This window comes from Vombatus ursinus, unplaced genomic scaffold (assembly GCF_900497805.2).
Source record: "Vombatus ursinus unplaced genomic scaffold, bare-nosed wombat genome assembly UNPS02007612.1, whole genome shotgun sequence".
In the NCBI taxonomy this organism is placed as follows: domain Eukaryota; kingdom Metazoa; phylum Chordata; class Mammalia; order Diprotodontia; family Vombatidae; genus Vombatus; species Vombatus ursinus.
In genome coordinates, this window is record NW_020947390.1 from 4307397 (window position 1) to 4329806 (window position 22410).

The following is a 22410-nucleotide window of genomic DNA, read 5'->3' on the forward strand; positions in this document are numbered from 1 at the left end:
ACACTTAAATTGCAGCAGAAAAAACTCAAATTAGCAGTTAGCATGAAGTATGGTAGAGTTGTTTAACATTGCAGAATTCATTATGAAAACTCAAATGAATAAACATATATGCAGCACTTTGCAAATCTTGATATGCTAAATAAATGCTAGTTATTACTTTCCCAGAGACCATTTGGAGGGAACTAGATATGTCATTTAAAGAAGGTTTCATTTAGTGTAGTCCTGCCTGAAGTCAGAAGATGATTATGAGTCTGGCATACTAGTTCATAGTGCCGTTACCTCAGAGACCACCTAATCTAGCCCCCTTGTTTTACAGATGAGGAAAGAGAGGTTCAATGAATTTAAATGACTTGCTCAAGATCACATAACTAGTAAGCATCTGAGGCAAAATTTGAACAATGACTTTTTGACTTCAGACCAGATTTCCATTGCCCTGCTTTCTCCTAGAGTCTTTGCCAGGCTTCTATTTCTATGATTCTATCTATTGTCGTCACAGAATTTCAAAGTTGGCCTGGTCTTTGTGGGCCATCCAGGACAAACTATTAGAAGAATATCCTGCCCAACACACCAGAAAGTGTTTAGCGAGCCTTTGTTTGAAGATCCCCATTGATACTTACTCCCTCTACCCCCATCACCAGATAGCTTATTTCACTTTTGAGCAGCTTTCTTATGAAGTTGTGCTTGACATCAAGCCTAAATTTCCTCCTTTGCTACTTTAATCCCTGTTACTCCTAGTTCTTTCAAAGTCCAAGCAGAACAAATCCAACGTCTTGCATTTGACAGTCCTTCAAATACTCAAGGTGTCTCCTCTGAGTCATCTGTTCTCTAGTCTAAACATCTCTAGTTCCTTCAACTGGTAGTTCACACCCTAAAAAAACAGTTTGATAGAAGCCAGTCAATACTAAACAGAAAGGAAAAATGAGGAAATGTCCTAATAAAACATTTTCATTGACTTCAGTTGAAAAGATTTCCCATTACAAAGTGTCCTTCTTGGTTGGGTATGGGAATTCACAACTTTGCCTGCCCTTATCTATTTCAAAGAGCCTTAAGCGCTAAATTGGAAAAGCAAACAAACACACAAACCAACCACATCAGAGTTTGGTTGTATGGCATTTTTAATAGTAACAGGAAATAAAAAAAATGCACAGCAAATTGCAGCAATGCAAGTGTTGATTGCCTACAAAAATATTGTTGACAATGCAGCCAATACTTTTTCTAGTCAATGAAATGTTTGTCATATGTATCAGGATACCTTTAAGAGGCCTTCTTCCTGATAAGAAATAACAAACCAAAAATTCTTACTAAAGCCCAAGGGGAAGGGAAGATTGAGGCATTGAGTTTGGGAGTTCATTCTGATCATTAAAACAATACAGTACGTTAACTGAATCTGACATGGATTGAACTTGTTCAATCAGTGATGGTGTTGGAATTAACAATCTCAGTTTTCCTTTTCACTGATTAGTTTCCTGCTACCAGTGTGTAAGTCAGCGGCCTCTAAAAAGTCAGCCCCTCCAGGAAGAATTCTATCCTACATTATGCTTCTATTCTCATGATCCAGTTGTCAGCTCTTTCCAGTGATCTTCATACTTTATGTGTTTATTTAGCAACCAATCCAGGAATTAGCTTTCACCACGTTAACCACGTCTTCCTTCTCTACATCATACTTATAGGCTTTTGGTCCTGAAAAGAAGTGAATGTAACCTAAAAGAGACAAATTGAAAGTTTGGTAACAATAAAAAAAATGGGTTAAGAGTATGCAAATGAGAGCATTAGTAATATTTCTAAAAGTGGTACTGCTTTAGTGGGCAATTGAGAATTTATCAGGTGGCATGTTGAGTAAACTTTTTTGGCTGGCTTTTAATGCTTATAATAATCTGGGCTCATCCTATTACTCTCCAAGGTGACCCTTCTGATCTAGTATGGCTGCTCTATCCAATGTCCCCTTCCCATACCATAGTAGAAGTAATATTACAGCCTTTATTCACTTCAATTCTATAAGCATTTATTAAATGCCTACTACATGCCAGTAGCTATGTGGCACATTATAGAGCACTGGGCTTGGAATCAGGAAGACTTATCTTCCTGAGTTCAAATCTGGACTTAGAACCTTACTATCTGTCTGGACAAATCACTTAACCCTGTTTGCCTCAGTGCTCATGTGTAAAGTGAACCAGAAAAGGAAATGGCAAGCCATTCCAGTATCTTTGCTAAGAAAACCCCAAATAGGGTCATTTAGAGTCAGATACACTGAAAAATGGCTCAATTGAACTACATGACAGATATTATGCTAGGTACTGGGGATATAAGTAAAAAAAAAATCAAACAGTCCTAGAATTGCAGAATCATGAAATTTAAGAGTTGGAAAGAATCCAGTGGCCAAGAAGTCCAACCCGTAGATAAAAGGAAGTACTGTTATAAAATACCTGACGAGTGGTCAACCAGCCTCTGCTTGAAGACCTCTGAGCAGGAGGAACCCACTACCTCTCCAGGCAGGTTATTCAATTTTTGGGCAGCATTAATTGTTAGGAAAATTTCCCAACATCAAGCCTCAGTTCACCTCTTTGCAACTTCCACACAAGGCTCTTGAATCAGCCTTCTGGGGCCAAACAGAACAAATCTTTAGACTTGTTAGGACTTTAGAACAAGTCTTTTCCCTCTAGTCCCTTTGACCAAATATATATATATGAAGATATATAAATACATATATGTGTATATATGTATATGTATGTATGTGTGTATACATATGTATATGCAGATATTATATCATATATAATATGTTATATTATAGCTTATACTGTATTCTACTCTGTGCCTTTGCTCATATGATTGCCCTTGTATATGACCCCAATAAAATCTATTCCACTTATACATTCCCTAACCATATCCTAACTATTCTTCAGGGCCCAGTTCAAATCTTACCCTGTAAATGAAGTCTTCTGCTGTTCCAACGTATATTGATCTCTCCAAATGGGAGATTATTAACCCTGCCATTTGGGAAAGGAAGGAAGTGAGGGGAGGGGAGTGACTTGCCCAGGGAAAGGAAATGACTTGCCTAGTCACTTGGATAATAAATAACAAACCTAGGATTTGAAACCAGGTTCACAGATCCAAATCCAGTGTCTTTTTGCTGCTGTATCATATTGGAGTCACAGTTTTTCATCAGTGCTTTCTGCCTTCCCAGTCTTCCTTCATATCTCAGCTGAAGTCTTACCTTTTCCATCTCCCTTAATATTAGTGCCCTCCCTTTGTGAATTATCCCTTATTTATTCTGTATGCAGATTCTTTGTATGTAGTTGTTTACATGTTTTCTTCCCTATTAGACTGTGTGTACTTTGAGAACTGAGATGGTCTTTTGCCTTTCTTTGTATCTCTAATGCTTAGCACAGTACCTGGCACATAGTAGGTGGTTCATAAATGCTAGTTGACTGATGATATGGTGTTTTGTGCTGTATTGTTCTTTAATTGTCACATTTATGCTAGTTTTTCTCTGATAGACATTTAATTTAAACATATCTTCATTTTTGAGTAATCTCCCCCTTCCTACCAAATAAATGATCCTTTATAATAATTTTTTTAAAGAGGGGAAATCAAAGCAGTTCTGATGAGTATTTCCAATTAAGGACAGGGCCTGTGAAAAATATGAAAAACTTGAATTCATATAATGGAAGGTTTGTAAAGCAGTTTTCTGAAAATGATTCCCTGAGGTAAGTAGTTCAAGTAATATTATATTAATGTTACATATGAGGAAACTGAGATTTGGGGAAATGAAGTAAATTAGCCAGGGACACATAGCTATTAAATGTCTGAGGCAGGGTTCAAATGCAAGGCTCTTGATTCTCTAAGTCCATTACTCAGCTATCAACTCCGCCATATTTTCTTATACTTTGGAACTATTGTTCCCATCAATTAAATATTGGTTGACTTATTAAAAGAATTTGCCCTTCTTGAGCTTTTCCAGAAGCAGAGACAGAGCAGGAGGGCCAAACTATCCCCTGATTCTGTGTCAAAGAGTCTAGCATCCTAGGGGCCTGGCCAGCTCTCTGAGAACCAGTCTTGTGCTAAGCAGAGCCTAGAGCCTTAACCTTTTTTGTTATTTACTGCTTTGGCAGTCTGGTGAAACCTATGGACTCTTTCTCCAAATAATGTTTTTAAATGCATAAAATAAAATACATATGATTGCAAAGGAAACCAATTATATTGAAATACATATGTAATTTTTCAATACATTTTCATTGAATGTCTGAAATTCTACTCTAAAAATATCTTTTTCTGAAATGGTATCTAGCTCAGGTTTGATAAGGTACTCACCATTCACTTCAACAGCAGCGTCTATTTTGCCAATTATTCCTGGAAATTCTTCTTCAATGTTCTTTGGGTAATCTTTTTCCATTTTCCTTTTTACTTCATCATAGCTAGAAGAATGAAGTATTTCACAAATAAAACATATTTATAGGGCCAATAAAATCAATCCCAAAGCAAGACCACTTTGATTATTGACAAGTAGCTCCTGATACAAGACTTCTATCTATTTAACTAATGACATCTCTTGTTTTCATATCTGTCATTTAAATATAAGGCTAAAATTTGCAAACCTCTCTGTATCGATACCTCCTTTGATTCCCACAATGCACTGAGAAGGAAGTAGAGTGTGCATTACTTTACTTATTTTACAAATAATAAAACTCAGATTCTTAGAGGTTAAATAATCTTTTCAAAGCCTGTCAGTGAAGACTTAACCACAGGTATTCTCATTCCAAATTCATTATCTTTTTTTTTTTTAAAATACCGTTGTTTCCTGCAAGTCTTGTAACAGTAACAAAGAATGGGAAATGAAGATAACCCACCAGGGTTTATTCTTAATGAACTCATGATAGATAGTTTGTGGTAATAACCAATTTCTTTTCCAAATGCTCACTAACTACTTCCTTAATAATGTGTTCTAGAATTTTGCTAGGAATATTCAAGAGGCTAACAGGCTTTTATAATTTGTAGTATTACTTGGATTGGACAACAGGACATGAAGATTCTTATGATACTCCATGTAGTTTTCATTGCTTTGTTAAGGATTTAATTAATTAATTTTTTTTTTGTGGAACAACCTATTGACTTTTTTTTATCTTTATATCATAGTTCCCAGTTCAGACTGAACTCTCCCTTGTGACAAAGAAAACTAAGAAAAATCATCTGATTCTATCTGTGATCATATCTGACAATGTATACCATATTCTATGCTTTTTTTCAAGACAAAACCAATATGTTTTATTATCCATTCCTTGGGATCTCATTGGCTTTTCAATTATTCAGAGTTCAGCTTTCTTTTAGTGATCTTTTCATTTGCATTGTTGTAGTCATTGTTCATATTGTTCCCATGGTATTGCTTATTTTGTTCTAATTAGTTCTGATAAATCTTCCCATATTTCTCTGAATTCTTCATATATGTAACTTTAACTGCACAATAATATTTTATAGCATTCATCTGTTCTAGGTTTTTAAGCCATTCCCCAATTAACAGGTAACTACTTTGTTTCTAGTTCTTTACCAATATAAAAAGTGCTGCTATGAATATTTTTGGCATCTATTAGAATTTTGTTTTTGTTTTTTACTTTTTTGAGAGCATTTGCCCAGGAATAGAATCATTGGGTGGAAGAATATGGACTGCTCATAGTTTTCTAGCTATAAGCTGGCCATTGTAGTTCTGATAACCTTGATATTTTTTCTTTTCTTTTTAACCGTGGTTTTCTGATTACCCTCAAAATCATTGGGCAGGAACTTAGCTAACTTTAGAAATAGGCAAGCTCTGTGCATTTTCATGGCAGAAGTGGGAGACATGTTAGCAAACATTGCCCCTATTATTCATCTATCCCCAAAGGGTTGCTTTGCTTGCTACTGCTTGAAGTTATTACATTACTTTATTGAACTTAAGTTCATGAAAATGCCCCCCCAGAATATCCAGGGTTTTCATGATGGGTTGGGTTTTGGGGGAAGATGTATGGGGGAGAAGTATATTTGAAACTCCTTGAGGAGACTAATTTCCAACAACTTGATGTTCTGAGAAAAAAATGAGCTAAATAGTGAAAAGCATAAATGAAAAAGTATATATCTTCACCAAATGTAGTGTAGGGAGACAATGAGGTTTTTTTCATTGGCTAAAATATAACACCAAAGGAATGAGGCTTCGTTGCTGACAGATGATTGGTGAAAGTAGGATTAGGCGATTAGGTGACCAGAGAAAAATGACCTTGCCTCTTGAGTTTAGCTTTTGTTGAAAATTCACTTTCATCCTAATCCAGAAGAGATTTTAGGATTATCTAAATTTGTTAGATAGCTATCTGTGACAGAAGGCTGCCAATACCTAGATATAGGGGTCCAAAAGAAAGCACAATCTTATCCTGGGGGCATTCTACATTTTGTTAGCTTGGTATGGTGGATACATTAAAGAACTGGCAGTCTGTCCTTTGGGGAAGAGGATCATCTCTTTGGAGTCACTAAATGCTAGTGGGTGTCCCCAAAGAGATGAACTCAGAAACTGGCAGTAGTGAACCATGACCAACAGGGACTAGGTACTCAGTAACGAACAGCAACCAAGAGACTATCTGAAACCAAGAGAGCAGCTCTCCCATTAGCTAATCTGAGGTCAGTGAAGCAACACCCAACAGAGAGAAAATGTCTAGTAGTTACCAGTAGACAATTTGAGACTATTAGGGACAAGAAAAGTAACTTACCCACCACAGATATCACACCCAGTAGGGAGGGGTCCCAGTGAGAGAAGCTTGATGACGCAGCCAGTACACATCAGTAGTCAGCACTAGAGACATGTCTTGACCTGTGTCCTGGCTACAAATATTTCCTCTATGTTTGTGCCTCATGCATGACCCCTCTGTGTATCCTAAGCCCACTGTTGATGGTGAAGTTTATATATTATGGTATAATGTGGCCCAGGATTATGGGGGGATGTTTTTTTTTCTTACTATGCTATTTCATCAAATACCTTTGTTTTGTGTTAACTATCAGGAATAACAGAGATAGTGAGTTGATCCATAGGGGTATCAGTTGGGATGCCTTTTTGAGAAACAATAGTAATATGGTACTATTGATTTGATTGCAGAGCCCAAAACAAAGTAGAAGGGTGTGTGGGGGGTAGTTTTTGTTGTTGTTGTTTGTCCTTTCTCCAAGAGGACCATGACATCAGGAAGATGATGCTGTGACTTGCAAATGAATTGGTTTTATCTGAGGGAGGGCTGTGCACAGTTACCAGCCTCACTTTCTCCTCTGGCGCCACCTGGGTCCAGTGGCAAAATATAGATCAGGATAACTGGAGATGGTTGTGCATGCGTGGGGTAGGTTGGGGAGGATAGGTGCAGCCACAGGGCAGACAGTCAGATCAATGAAATGAATTGTTGAATAGGATGGGAAATATAGTCTGATCTGGTGGTTTGAGACCAGCAAAATATACTGTATTAGTTAAGTTTGCATTCACTTACTCATCAGTCAAGACAGCTTGATCCAGGTCAGGAATTTCAAAGCTAAGTAGATTAACTACCTTGATAGACCTTTATCTGGTGATCTGGACTGGAGGTGCGGAGAAGTTGCAAGGAAGATGGCAAAATGACTGGGCTAGACAAATGGATGGGATATGAAGCAAGATCTGGGCTGGTTTTCTGGAGCCACTTAAGTATAGAGGGCTAATTTAGTTAAACTAGATGATAAGCTCCTTGAAGGCAGGTAAGATATAAGGTTTTTTTTTTCAATTTTCTATCTCTAGCCTAGAAGATTGCCTTGCTAATAATAGCTGTTTCATGAATGATTGTTGAATCAAAGTGTAGAGAGCACTAGTAGATGACAAACAAGTACAGAGAGAAAGTGGAAGGATGCCAGAGACAAAAACTTCACCTATTCCCTGATTTCATCTGGAGAATTCATTCAGGATACAGCAGAGGTCCTAAGAGGAAGAACTTAAGTTTATGCTTTTAGTACTACAATTCAGGTACATTATAAGTGAAATGGGATTTTATAGTCTCTCCTGGGAACCTAACTACCACGTATCAATTTATTTCTAGGAGCAAAAGGTCTCATGATGGCTGGTAACTATTGGATACACAGTCTCTGTTGAACTTTACTCCATTATATGTACTAGCTTCCAGGTCCATCCATATCTTTAGGACCACCTGCTGGTCTTCTGAGCACCTGCTGGCTAGATCAGAGTGGCTAGAACATCTCTCAGGAAGGCAGGATGATAATTTTTCAGTTATAGAGAGCATAAAGCAAAAGCCATGCACAATATTACCAGAATAAAAGTAACTTTTCTTTTAGACCCTTATGTAATGGCATTGTAGCCCTATATGACCAGCCCTAGATAATATGGTCATGTGTGAATTACTTGGGACAATTTTTTTCAACAGCAATGGTCATGCATGTGTACTTGCACATGCATCTGACTTTGACCTTCAAGAAGAAAGCAGAATGAGCTGGTTTCCCATCTTTTGGTTTTGTTGGTCAAGAGCTAGATTTTGTGCTATGCATTGGTGTTTCATTGCTGTCTTTTGTCATGTTTTGAATTCTGTTATTTCAAAGAATGGATATTATTCCAAGGAAATGTACTTGAAGCTTTTAAGGAGCATACTTTAGTGACTACTATAGACATTGTAGCAATGGTTGGTGTAAGGAAGGCAAATGTTTCAAACTTCAATCAAAGAAAAAAAAGCTCTTGCCATGGTCAAGAAAGAAAAAGATAGAAATACACAAGACTGGAAACAGATAATTTTTACTGATAAACTCAATTTCATCTAAGACTATGCCCAAAAATTTGTCATAAGAGATTCAAATTAGCCCGTAAATCTTGGAATCTTCTTTTAACTGTAAATCACCCAGCCTCAAAAGTTACTAGGGGATTTTTTTACTTCTGGTGGACCTGGAAGTCTTTTCCCTACTGGGGAAATGATGAACTCTGATAAATAGGTTGATATACTGTGAAGCAGAATTGTTGCTAAATTATGGAAATTTTCAAATGGAAATGAAATAATGGAATATTACAACACATCCTTGCACCATGCCACATGTCGTAAAAGGTTAAGAAATGTATCTAAGAGATGGAGATAAATATACTTTAGTGGCCTGGGAATCAACTTGGCTAAAATCTCACTGAAAATCTATGGGTCATAATAAAAGTTAGATGTGGGAAAATGAAATCTTTGTCAAATGTATGCTTAATGTCCAATGTGTTATGTATAGTTTCATGATGAGGAATTTAAGATTATATGACAAAAATTTGAAAACTCAATTAAACAATATGTAAAACAAGTTAATGTAATAAGAGGAAGTCATAGTCCATATTAAAATTTTTTTAAAGATGTAAAAAAGTGTACAGTTCATTACATAAGTAAAAACATTTAATTATTTTACTTTGTCCCAAATGATTTGTCTACCATTACAGTGGAGTTGAATATTCACAAGATCCTCTGGCTTAGCTTGAAGATGAATTTTCAACAAAACATAAGCTCAGGAGGCAGTCATTCATTGTTTTCTGGCTACCTAGCTGGCATTCCTGCCCCTTCCATGAATATATGTCAATCCAAAACCCTATCACATTGATACTGTTTTATGTACTTCATTTTCTTGTACTCCATTTGATGAAGTTTAAATATACATTTTCCTAATTATTTATTTCGTAATTATTAATTCAGTTCAGTTTTCCTCTTTGCATCTAGGAAGCTGCTGAAACTCAGTTTCTCAAGTGGCTTCAAAGTTAATCTAAAACATCTTTGTGAAGTTATTCAAAGTAGATCCAGATTAAAAGACACGGGACTAGCCATTATACGAAAGACAAATGAGCAGGAATGAGAAAACAATGACTTGAATGAGGAATTAGAGAGGGACAGAAAACTCAGGGTATTTTGTGCATTGAAATAAATTTATTTAAATTTAAATTGTTACTAAGCAAGTTTAGTTGGTCATATTGGTGTTCAGTGTCAGGCTCTTACTAAAGCATTACATAATTATAAAAAAGGAAAATGTCCTTCCATTTCTGAATAGCTCATTCGTACACTAGAACTTGAGGAACCCTCCAAAATTTGAGACAACGTGGATTGAAGTTGGATGGGCACCTCAAAAACCCACAATGGGATAGAACAAAAGGAACTGAAGTGACAAAGAAAGCTTCACTAGAAATTCAAAATGCATAGAAACCAGATGAACAAACAGATGTATGATCACAGTTTATGTGCATATGATTCAAGGTTTTGCAAGTGAAGGGAAGGAAATATTCAGAAAAGAGAAGAAAAAGGCTTGACCTCAGAAAATAGCAGCTTGATGCCAAGAAATAAACTGTCCAATTCTGATAAAGAAAGGAATTATTGCTTTGAAAGCAGTGGCAATTTTCTGGACCTAACATACGTTCATTCAGATATATTCAATCCTATTTTATAGGAATGAGTTTCAGATGAAATTTTGAAGAAGCAAATTCTCACTGACTGAGAAATTGTAATTCATTTGTCAGAACTGGATATAGAGATTTCATCCTCTGATTCGATGTCTTAAAAATACAATTTTGATTCATTTTTTTTCAGTGCTTGGTCCCAGGGTACAAGACTTCAGTCAAAAGTGGAAAGTAGATATAGTCTGCATTGAGAATCCTCCGAGGTCCCCTGTTAGTGCCCCCTTCTCAGTCCTGCCTTACCACTCTCTCCATCTTGCATTTTGGAGTTGCCTTGCCTACTGTGAAGGGTGGCTGGTCTGTTTTGTAGCTTAATATGGTGTCTTACCCTGAGGCACTTGCATTCTATTGGAAGGTATCAAAATCTCAAAGAGTAAATCAATGAAGGGGTTTTGAGACCTTTACATTCAGCCAAGGAGATATTTTTGGTCAAGAAAAGAATTTGGATGCTTCCTAGCACCTTCAGCTTGCATTCCGTAAATTTCATAAGGTATTTCTTCAGGTATTTAAAATTTTTAATCATAAGGCCAGCTACTCTTTTTTAAAGCTATAGTCCTCTAGTTCCTTACCATCATAATTCTTGGATGTTCAATGTAGGACGAATGGTGGCTCTGGAGATTCAAATCTAGCTTTGATTGCCTACTACCTGTGTGACTTTAGGCAAGTCATTTAGCCATCCTGGGCCTCATTTTTCCTGACTGTAAAAATGAGGGAACCGTATGAAATGGCCTCTGAGATCCTTCTCATTTTAGAGTCTATGATTCCATGCTTTTGTTGTTCGTTCATGGCATTTTTTTTTTTAGGCAATTGGGGTTAAGTGACTTGCCCAGGGTCACACAGCTAGTAAGTGTCAAGTGTTTGGTCTGAGGCTGGATTTGAACTCAGGTCCTCCTGATTTCAGGGTCTGTGCTCTATCCACTGCACCACCTAGCTGCCCCCGTTCATGGCATTTTTAAAACCTATTTTTCAAAGCACAAACAAAAAGGATTTAGGTAACTTCAAAACAGCAGATTAGTAGCTAAATAAGTGATGGGTGAATTGGAGAAGATGAAACTTTAGGTTCAAACCCTAAGTCTTTTGCAGTTCACAATTCCTTTCCAAAGTAGGATAGGCTGTTTATGAACATGGTAGGTTCTCCTTCCTCAGACAGAGACTGGATAACTACTACTCCATGATATCATAAAAGAGATTCCTTTTTTAGGAACATATAGGATTAGATGGCTCTGAAAATATCACCAATGATTTTATGAGTTCACAATCTCAGCTCTAATAATCGTCAACTCAGTCTTTCAATAATTAAATCGAATTGAATATGTGAGTTGTTCTAGGCCCCATGACTACTGAGGGATATGACATTTCTCTCTTCTCAGGAAATTATTTGTTTGAATAATGTGAAATGTGTAACATAGCAGGGCATGGTCAATGAGGGCAAGAGATATGGAAGAAATGAAACCAAGGTAAGAAAAGGATTGTAAGAAGGGTATTTATTAGAATATGTTCAGAGTAGCAACGCTTTTGGCCAAGTCAGATAGAGGAGGAAGCAAAAGATAGGAATAATATAGGGGGCAAGATGACACAATGTAAAGAGAATCATGACTCTAGAGTCAGAAGAACTAGGTTAATATTTGACTAATGTTATGTCTGTAACATTGCAAAGAACAATACTACGTTTGTGATAGTAGGCGAATTATCTATCCTCTCTGAGCATCATTTTCCTCATCAGAAAAATGGAGGAGTTGGACGACATGGTCTCTGTGGCCCCTTACAGTTCTAAATCAATGATATCATGAATTTACATTTATTCAGGGTGTCCTGAAAGTCTCAGTGCAATTTTAAGCTTTAATAGCTTTTAGCTCTTAGCTGTTTTCAGCTATTAGTATTTTTAGGTTTGCGATCTATCTTCTTTGTAAGGAAAAATTTTTGTCCTGTTTAAAAGATGAGTAAACAGAATGTTTGAGTGACTTGCCCACTGACTATCAGTCAGTATCAGAGCAAGGTCTCGGAAACAAGTCTTCTGACACCCAGAGCAGATTGGACAGGAATCTCAGGCATCAAGATTTTCATCAAAGGTGAGGAGGTGATTAGATTTAAATAAAGAATACATGCATTTAATTTAAAAAAATTAAACTAAAACAAAATTAAAATTAAATTTAAAAAATTAAATTAAATTAAAATTAAATTAAAACATTAAATAAAAATAAATTTAAAAAATAAAAAATTAAATTAAAAAATTTAAAAATTACATTACATTACATTAAAATAAAAAATTAAATTAAATTTAAAAATTTTGAAAATTTAAATAAAAAATAAAAAATTAAATTAATTTAAAATTAAATTAAATGAAAATAAATTAAAAATGAAATTAATTAAATGAAATTAATTAAAAATTAAATTTTTAATGCAAATTAAAAAAACTTGTAGATACATAAAAGATTATTTGAATCCATTTTATGTGCTCCCTTTTAATTTTTACTCATGCCTTGTGGTATAATGGATAGTGTGAAGGACTTGGGTTAGGAAGACTTCAGTTTGAATCCTTACTCTACCATGTGTTAGTTACGTGATCCTGGCAAGTCACTTAACTCATCTGTGCCTTGAATTCCCTCGTCTGTGAAATAAGTGTTGGACTAGTTCTCCAAGGTCCCTTCCAGCCTAAATCTATGGTCTTATGATCCTATGACCAAAAACTGTATAAAGAAATGATTGATCTGTGGTGTATACAAATATCCTCTTGGTGGTGGTAGCATAGGTGGAGGGGACATTTTATTCATTATTTAATGTGGACAAATCTATAGCAATTGGATTAATGCCTACTAATGAGTGCAATTTGACTAGTTGTACCTTATTACTGTAGTACCTGGGATGATTTTCAGGAACTCATGGTATCATACACTCGTGTTTACAGTTTAATGGATGAAATGACTTCATTTTGTCAATGGTTTCATTCTGAGTGGATTTAACTATGTTCTTAGAATGCAGTTTACTTTGTTAGTTTCTGAAGTTTTGGTGTTCTCCATACCTGTAAATTAGGGCATAAAGTCACTTTCTCAGGAGGCTGGGAATGGAAGTGGAGGAATACGTCTGTTTATGTTTTGGGTTTGCCTGATGAAAATGTGGGAAGGTTGGAAAAGGGAGGTTCTCCTGATCAGACATCTGTAGTCAGTTCTTATTGGAAAATACAGCAGCAATGGAGGCTATTCTCTGGTGGGTTCCATTGCTCTGCCCTGCCAGTCTGCTCCTTCTGAAGTTATGATTGGGACTTCCTTCTCTTTAAGCTTCTGGTGTTACCACTCCATACATCTGTAATCAGAAACTCTGGCACATCTATAATGGGAAATTGTCTGAGGGTGTCTCAGTCACTGAAATAATTTGGATAGATTAGAAGTTCACCAGAAGTTCCATAACGACAAACTAAATAATTTCTAGTATTTAATTTCTTAGGTTCCTATTTTTTTGGATTAGATTTGCATGGGAACTGAGGAAGAGGGCTGGAAGGGAAAAAGGAGAGGGTCCTAGAGAATGAATTATGGGTCACAAAATTGAGTAATTCCTGATTATTTAATCTGGAGCTGTTAAATGAAAAGATGATATCTAGAGACCATAGGATATGTCTATTTCTAATGAGGCCCTATTAAAAATAACATTTTGAATGCAGGACAGCTCATTACCAGGGATATTGCTATAACTTATTCTGTACCTTCAAGCCTCAGGTCAATGTTCTGACATTTGTCTCCATTATTCTCTTTCTCCTCAATGGATAAAACTGGAGTGACTGGAAGAGTGAGTGTAAAGCAGAAAACTTTGGTGAGTAGCTATGGTGCAGTGTGAACATTGCTGTATGTGGAGTTGAAAGATCTGGGATTGAGTACTATTACCAACATTGATTAGTTGTGTATCTCTAAGCAACTCATTTATCCTTTCTGAGACTTAGTTTCTTCATTTATAAATGTAGTTTAAGAGTATTGGCACTACCCACCTCCTTACAGCACTATCTAAACGTGAGGTATGGGTGGTATTAGTTGTATGACACTGGGATGCAGTCACTAACTTCTATGAGCCATGGTTTCCTTGTTTTTCAATGGAATGGATTGCAAGACCATAAATTTAGAGCTAGAAGGGATTGTAGAGGTCATCCAGTCCAACCTTCTCAATTATTTTTTTCAGTTCAGGAAGTAGAGGCCCGGGTAAGTTAAGTAGCTTGCCCAAGGTCACACAGATAGCAGAAATCCAGACTACATAGGTCTCTTGTGAAGAAGACACTCTGTAAACCCTAAAGCTTTCTGTAAATGGGAGCTATTATGTGTTTTAGTTATATAATTTTGGCAAAGTCCCTAATCTGTTTGAGCCTCAGTAACCTCTAAGATGGGGATAATAATATTTTCATTATATCCCTTAAGGGGTTGTGAGAAAATTAAAAAAAAACTATAAAGCATTATATTAAGTGTGAAATTAATTTCTTCTCCTTTTTCTCCTTTTCTTCCACCTGCTCCTCCTCCTCCTTCTTGTTTCTCTTCTTTTTGTTTTTCTTCTTCTTTTCTTCTTCTTCTCCTTCTCCTCCTTTTTCTTCTTCTTCTTCTTCTTCTTCTTCTTCTTCTTCTTCTTCTTCTTCTTCTTCTTCTTCTTCTTCTTCTCCCCCTCCTCCTCCTCCTCCCCCTCCTCACGCTGTCTTCCATTCCACAGGGATTTCTCTCCAGGGTGACAAAAGCAACAAATGACTAACTGAATATAAAAATTCATGTGTCTGATGTCTGTCTGTCCATCCATCTATCTATCTATCTATCTATCTATCTATCTATCTATCTATCTATCTATCTATCTATGTCTCCAACAAGCTTTTTGATTCTAACAAATAATCTAGTCAAAACTCAGCAGCCAGTCTACAGCCACTGTAGTCTACAGTAACTGTAGACATGTTCAGAGGGAGGTGTCAGGTTTCCTTGGCTACTTAGGTTGCTTCCTGTGTGTACCAGTTGTGCGTGCCTCATTAAGATGCTACTTGTTAAATAAGGCCGACTAAAAAGTCACAATATTGCCTTTGGTGAGAAGGAGAATATACCATTTGCTCTGTCAGTAAATTTAATGTGTCTTCCAAAAGGGGAGACAGGAATAGCACAGATAATTGAAATCCACTAAGAATCCTCAAGCTTCGTTTTAGAAGATACATCCAGGATATCTTCAAACTTAGCCTTTTACTTGAAGAACTGACAAGTCACAGCAACATGTGAGTAGGAGTAGGGTAGGATGGATAGAGGACTTCTGGGCTCGGAGTCAGGGGACCTCTATTTGAATCACACTTCAGACACCTACTAGATTCATAACCATGGTCTAGTTATTTAAATTTTCAGATTCTCAGTAAAAAGGGGACATTTGCACTCTCTACTTCATAGGACTCTTATGAGGAAAGCATTTTACCATCCTTCAGGTGTTGTACAAATGTCAGTTGTTCAATGGTAACACTGAAGTGACCTCTCAGGACTTTGGGGCAGGAGAAAATGAAAGAGGAGCTGGACTTGGAGCCCAAGGAAAGAAGAGTGGGATTAATCCACCAGAAGGAGAATCAGACCCTTTATAATCAAACATTATTTTTGGCTTCACTTACTCTTTGTAATGAACAACAAAGAATGGACCTGTTCCTTTGTCTGCTTCTCGGCAAAGTCCACACTGAGGGGAGAATTGCTTAATGCTTGTGACTCATTGAATGTCAACACTGTGGTTTATACCCCCTTTCCCATAGAAATACATTCTGGGCTCAAACAGCCTGGGTTTATTTTTCAGAAAGGAAGGTCTGAGAAAGAAGTGGTGTGGTTTTGAGGTTTAGAAACAGATTAGAAGTCACAGCTTATGCCTCCCCATGGTACTGCTGATGGTACACTGGGCTTTTCTGTTCTCTGTGCTCTAGCAACTCCAAAATGGGGAAAATAATCACTCTCTAAGGGGAAGGATGGGAAGTATGTATTTATAGAGGATTTCTAGGCTATACAACAAGTAATAGATGATGGAATGCTGTGTCGTGCTTGGAAAGAGCATCAGGGTTGAAGGCAGGAGAACTGAACTCTGGCCTTGGTTCTGTGACTAAGTAGATGTGCAGTTTTGGAGAAGCCATTTCCATTCTCTGGAAATTGTAAAATGGAAATTCTCCTTCAATTGTAAAATGAGGAGGTTGAATTGGATTATTTCTAAGTTCTCTTCTAGCTTTAACATCTCATGGTTCTTTTTTGGTACTTTAAAGATTAATGATTTCTTCATGTGATGGCTTCCTCTATTGTCACAGATTACAAGCCCTGATAACTTAGAAAGTGGCTCTTTGAAGTTGTGGCCAAAAATTCCATTGCCCTGTGGCCAACCCAGCAACAAGTCTCTCTAGATTTAGCTATGTTAGTCCTGTGATGACAGGCATACTATTCACCATCATGTCTATTCTTGAAGTCTTTCCAGCTCATTAACCAACTAGAGTTTGCCCCTTACTGAAATAGTCTTTGAATCCAAGATCACCTATGTCCATGAGGCATCACAGGAAAACTTTAGTTGAGGTTAATGATTTTATGATTTATAAACATAACAGATGAGAACTCCAGGGCTGTAATTTAGGTCTCTTTTTACAATGACTTGCTGTTATCCCTCCTCTGCCTGTCTTTCACTCCAACGTATCTGAAGTCCTTATTACTGACCTATCCTTAACCTCTTCCATCTGGCTCTTGTTTGAGGTCTATGGAAAGGGTTAGGGGAGCATTGTCATCTTTGAGGAACTTAAGATGTTGTGAAAACCTTCCACATGCATTCTGTTTGGGCCGCAAGGCACAGGAGCATTGGGAATGTCTAACCTGTGTTGCATAGGCTCGTAGATTTAGAGTTGGAAGGCACCCTAGGATCCATCAAACCCTTCATTTTGCAGATGAAAGAAACTGAGGCACAGAGTTATCTTCAATGTTTTGCCCTGGGTCAAGATTCTAAGGTGGCATTTGAACTCAGATCTTCAAGTCTACTGATCTCTCCAATTATGCAGGGAATGAATGGATGCTGAGCCATTCATGTGGCCTGGGCTCAGCCCCTCCTGAATAATTTGATAGTGGAGCAGCCACAATGACTATGCAATTAACTTGTGCTCCTTAGAAAGAAAATAATTCATTGTGCTAGCTAAGATTTTGGAAATTAATAGTCTTGATTTATCAGCAATAGTTATAACTATATAAGTATTTGAAAGGCTGTCCAGTGGAAAAGGGGCCAGACTTGGTCTGCCTGAATCCAGTGGGAAGAATGGGTAAGAATGGGTAGATGGTGCAAAGAAGCAAACCTGTGCTTGATAGATGGAAAAAAGTTGCTAATAATTATAGTGAACCAAAAGAAGAGGCTGCTTAGGGAGGTAGTGAGTTCCCCATCATTGGAGGTCTTCAAGCAAAGACTTGAACATCCCCATCTGGGGATGTTGTAGAAAGGATTCTTCTTCAAATATGGGTTGGACTGAATGACCTATGAGATTCCTTTCAACTCTAAACTTCTGTGATTTGATTTTATTTATTTTGGGGAAGGTAGAAATTTGGACCTCTGATTTCTTCTATATGGAAAAAATGCCTCTATTGAGGCAGATTGGTAACTGTCTCCCCTTCCCCTTCTCCATTAGATCATGGGCTTTTTGAGAGCATGTTTTTGCCTTTCTTTGTATCCTTAGTGTTCAGCGCTAGAGTGGCTAGGTGGCACAGTGGATAGAGTACTGGCCCTGGAGTCAGGAGGACCTGAGTTCAAATCTAGCCTCAGAAACTTACTAGTTGTGTGACCCTGCGCAAGTCACTTAACTCTCTTTGCCTCAGTTCCTCATCTGTAAAATGAGCTGGAGAAGGAAAGGGCAAACCATTCCAGTAGCTTTGCAAGAAAACCCCTAGTGGGAAGATGAAGAGTCAGACATGATTGAAATGACTAAACAACAAGTGTTTAGCACAGTGCCTGGCACATAGTAGGTGCTTAATTAATGCTTTTTGAATTAATTTGTGTTATCTATCTAGAGAGTTACCTGGGGCTCTGAGAGGTTAAGTAACTTGCCATTGGTCACAGAGTTAGAAAGTGTTAGAGGCAGGACCTGAACCCAGGTCTTCCTGCCTTCACCACCAGTCCTCAGTTTTCATTGCCACAGTACCTCATTTCTGTCAATTAGTAAGTAGTCCATTTAATTTTAGGTAGCACATTTCCTCCAAAGAGCTCTGCAGCTAATTAATGTTCCCCAAAATACAAGGAGTTGGGTGTAAGGTAGCTGACATTATTGCTGACATGTCTTGCTGGTAGGTAGGTAGATGGAAGGAAAGCTAGACATGGAGTCAGAGACCTGGGTTTGAATCCAGTTCTGCCCCTCACCTTTGTGACCCTGCCACTTACCCTCTGGCCTGAGCTACTCTTTTGTAAAATGAGGTGGTTGGATTATACTGCCTCTTTTAGCTCTTAACTTGTGATCTTATGATTTCTGTTCACATGCTATTCCCTGATGATAATTTCTGAGTTTTTGCACTCATTGTTTTAGATTTAGTTAGCATATTGAAACATCTGGCACATTGGTCTCTTAGATACCAAACAATGGCATCATTGAGTGAATTTTTTGCTTCTCAGCTGCCTGTTTCAACCCCAGACACAGTCTGGCGAGCAGTAAATGATGCATAAGTGGTCTGAGTCAGTCAGCTGACTCACCAAATAGTCTACATTCTTTTCCACAATAGGATTTTCGACCAGTGAAACAAAATATCATTGGCTAAATTAAAAGAAAAAGGGGTGATAAAAGTACCTGTAGTAGTCCTTCCCAACAAAGAAGAGAGTCTTCCGGGGCTCCCTTAGGTAGACAGCTGCATCTATGTGCTGCACATGCCTGGGGAACCCAAAGTCGTAGATGGTCCTGGGAGGACCCTGCATTTGAAATCCTCTTGTTATCCAATAGTGAGGACCTGAGCACAGAACAAAGAGTTTTAAAAAGAAATAAAACAATGTACCACTTCCCAGGGCTTTCCCCTGAGGAAGCAAAATTTCCCATTCCTATTAAATCCTATGAGTTCCCTTTTTGGTTCTCTCTCAAGAACAACATCTTCCCTTTTGGCTGGAGAGACAGTATAGCATACATGCATGGTCCTTCCGTCGTTCAAACTGCTCTGGAAGCCACACTTCCCATCTGAAAACACAGGTCAGTGTCCTAAGTAGGGCAGACTGTCTAGGCAGTTTTCCTGGCTATGACCCCTAAGGGTACCTAGAACTCTAATTCTCAACTAGCAAGTGTAGACTGGGAATATGGAAAGATGCTTAGCTGTAGCTGTAGGTGGGGACTTTTCCTCTAGTAATACTAACAATAGCTTGGTTGGTTGCTTGGTTATTGTCCTTTGTTCTCAAAGAGGACCAAAAATAGCACTGCTATATTAGAGTCAAATTACAGTGTGTCCAACTATGGCTGATCAGACCAATACAAGCTTGGAATGCGCTACCACAAATAGGGCACAAACGGTTCATGTGAATATTTCAGGTGAATTCCCTAAATTTGCATATCTCACATTTCTTTTGAGCTGCTGCAATTCTGCTTTGCTCATAGAGCACAGAGCCTTTTTTGATGTAGCCATGTCATGCCATCTTTTCCTGCATCTCGCATGTCACAAAATCAATTCTTACAGGCCTTTAACTCATTCAAGATGTCTTATATCTCTAGTCATTTTTCATTCTCAAAATTTTGTGAGTCATTTTGTTCAGTCATTTTTCATTTGTGTCTAACTTTTTGTGACCCTATTTGAGGTTTTCTTGGCAAAGATATTGGAGTGGCTTGCCATTTCCTTCTCTAGCTCATTTTACAGATGAGGAAACTGAGGCAAGGAGCATTATGAGACTTGCCCAGGGTCATACAACTAGTAAGTATCTGAGACCAGATTTGACCTCAGGAATATGAATCTTCCTGACTCCAGGCTCAGCACTCTATCTGCTATGTCATCTAGCTGTTCCCCGTGGGAGCCATAGAGTAGGTGAAATGCAAACACCATAGGATTATAGGATATAGTACTGAGCCAAAGCCCAAGGGCATTAGGTGACTTGTTCAAGATCACACATGTAGTGTCAGAGCTGAGATTTGGATCTAGGGCCTTTTGCACTTTATCACCCTTGGATCCCTCCTTTACTAGTATCAAATACAGATATTGTGGTTTGTGGGAAGAAGCACTGGTTTGAGAAAGGTACACTGTGCCTCACATTCCTAATCTGTAAAATGGCAATAATCATAATCACAGAACAAACTTGACAGAGTTATGAGAAAAGAACTTTGTAAAACTTAAAGCACTCTATAAATAGGAGTTGTTACTTCAGATTAAATTCTGTGGGGGTCCAATATTAGTCCATTTACCCAGATTTCTTTAGTGTAACTGTCTATATTATTCTTAAAAGAACTCTTAGACATAGCATAAGTTTCTTCTAGACATCATCTGAGATTTGAACTCAGACCCTTCAACTCCAAATCCAGTCCTTTATTGCCTATTCTGCGTGCTATCTCTCTGGGCCAGGGACCATGTTAAAATCATTATGTGATTAGTATACTACCACATGTAGATATGGGCATCTCTATTTGATGGTCATTATTATCTTCATCGTAATAATATATAGTTAAGGAATTTAATCAATAGTTGCAAAAGCAGAGAGCAGCAAGGATCCTTTCTTCTCCATCCCTGAACAAACACCTCTAGCACTTTACACTCCAAGTACATGGGTTCTTTCACTAGGGTCATTGCGTTTTTCAAAGTGGTAGGGAGTTTGGTCTTGTACCTTTGAAAAAGAAAGCTATCCCCGTCTCAGTCACTTCATAAGCAGCATCCACATTTGACATGAGCTGAGGAAAGGAGCTGGTGATGGTACTGGGCCTGATTCCAGCTGCCAGGTGAACTTGCCGTCTCCAGAAAATCCTATTGGTTACCCACACCAGGGTCGAAAGGAAAGATAGCTGATAAGAGACATGACTTGTACCTGGAATAAAACAGGCCTCAAACTACTGTGGAATCTCCTTTGGCTAGGCAGCTTGGGACGTCCTGAGCTCATAATGACTTTTGGCTTTGTTGAGTTTTTCTTTCTTTTTTTTTTTTTGCCATACATTTAATAAGCTAATAGAATCATGGATTTAGATTTAAAAATCTTATTTTAGATTTAAATTCTAAATTTAGATTATACAGGCTTTCTATTTTACTCACCTCATTTTACAATTCAGAAGCATTAGTGACTTCCTTCTCTTAATTATTCACAAGCTGTATATAGCTTGTTTTTATATATTAGCTTGCTTGTCTCCTCCATTAGACTATGAGCTCTTTCAGGACAAAGACTGTCTTTTGCCTTTTTTTAAAATTTTCAGTACTTAGCACAGTGCCCAACATATGGTAGACACTTAATGTTTATGATTGACTGTTTTGTAACTAGTTTCTTGATACAATTTACCCCCCTATTTTTTCTTTTTCTTTCTTTCCTTACTTAATTTAAGTACCCAGAAAAATATTTTGTGGCATGAAACAGTGGAATAAAAATCAATCCCTGGAAAACATTTTGGAAATCCTAAACCACTATATAAATGGTAGATGTGATGATGAAGAAAATAATGGTGATAATGATGAGGCAGATCCATAACTAGACATTATTTCACCTGGGGCAAAAACAGAGGGAGGATGGGAAATAGTATTGACAGAGGTGGCACAGAAAAAAATATAACCATTACTGTATTGTGTTGGTAGAGGCAGTAGTCCATTCCTTAGAGAATCTGACCCATACTCTCATGAGATTTGGGAGATAAGGTAGGTCTTGGGGAAGGTCAGCATGATGTCAGGACCCTGAAAATGGGAAGTAGGATTGTGTTGTGTGTAGGTTTGGGCTAAGGAGCATGAGTCATCAGGCCAGTGGTATTTGTTCTGCTGAGGGGAGAAGACATGCCCCTGGATGTTGGTGTCTTGGAACAAAGTACTGGTTATTCCACCCTAGTATAAGTTCTGTTATTTAAGGAA

At 37.6% G+C, this 22410-nt stretch overlaps 1 protein-coding gene across 1 annotated transcript in view; it reads right to left on the reverse strand.

Moving 5' to 3' along the window:
• Positions 1–1600: 1600 nt before the first annotated feature.
• The window catches only part of MMP20 (matrix metallopeptidase 20), a 54106-nt gene continuing 33296 nt past the window's right edge, over positions 1601–22410 (reverse strand). Inside the window, exons 7-10 of the mRNA XM_027849588.1 lie at positions 21194–21330; positions 19194–19350; positions 4309–4412; positions 1601–1701 (exon numbers count right to left, since the gene is read on the reverse strand). Coding sequence (XP_027705389.1) covers positions 1601–1701; positions 4309–4412; positions 19194–19350; positions 21194–21330 — 499 coding nt within the window. The remainder of the gene's footprint in view (positions 1702–4308; positions 4413–19193; positions 19351–21193; positions 21331–22410) is intronic.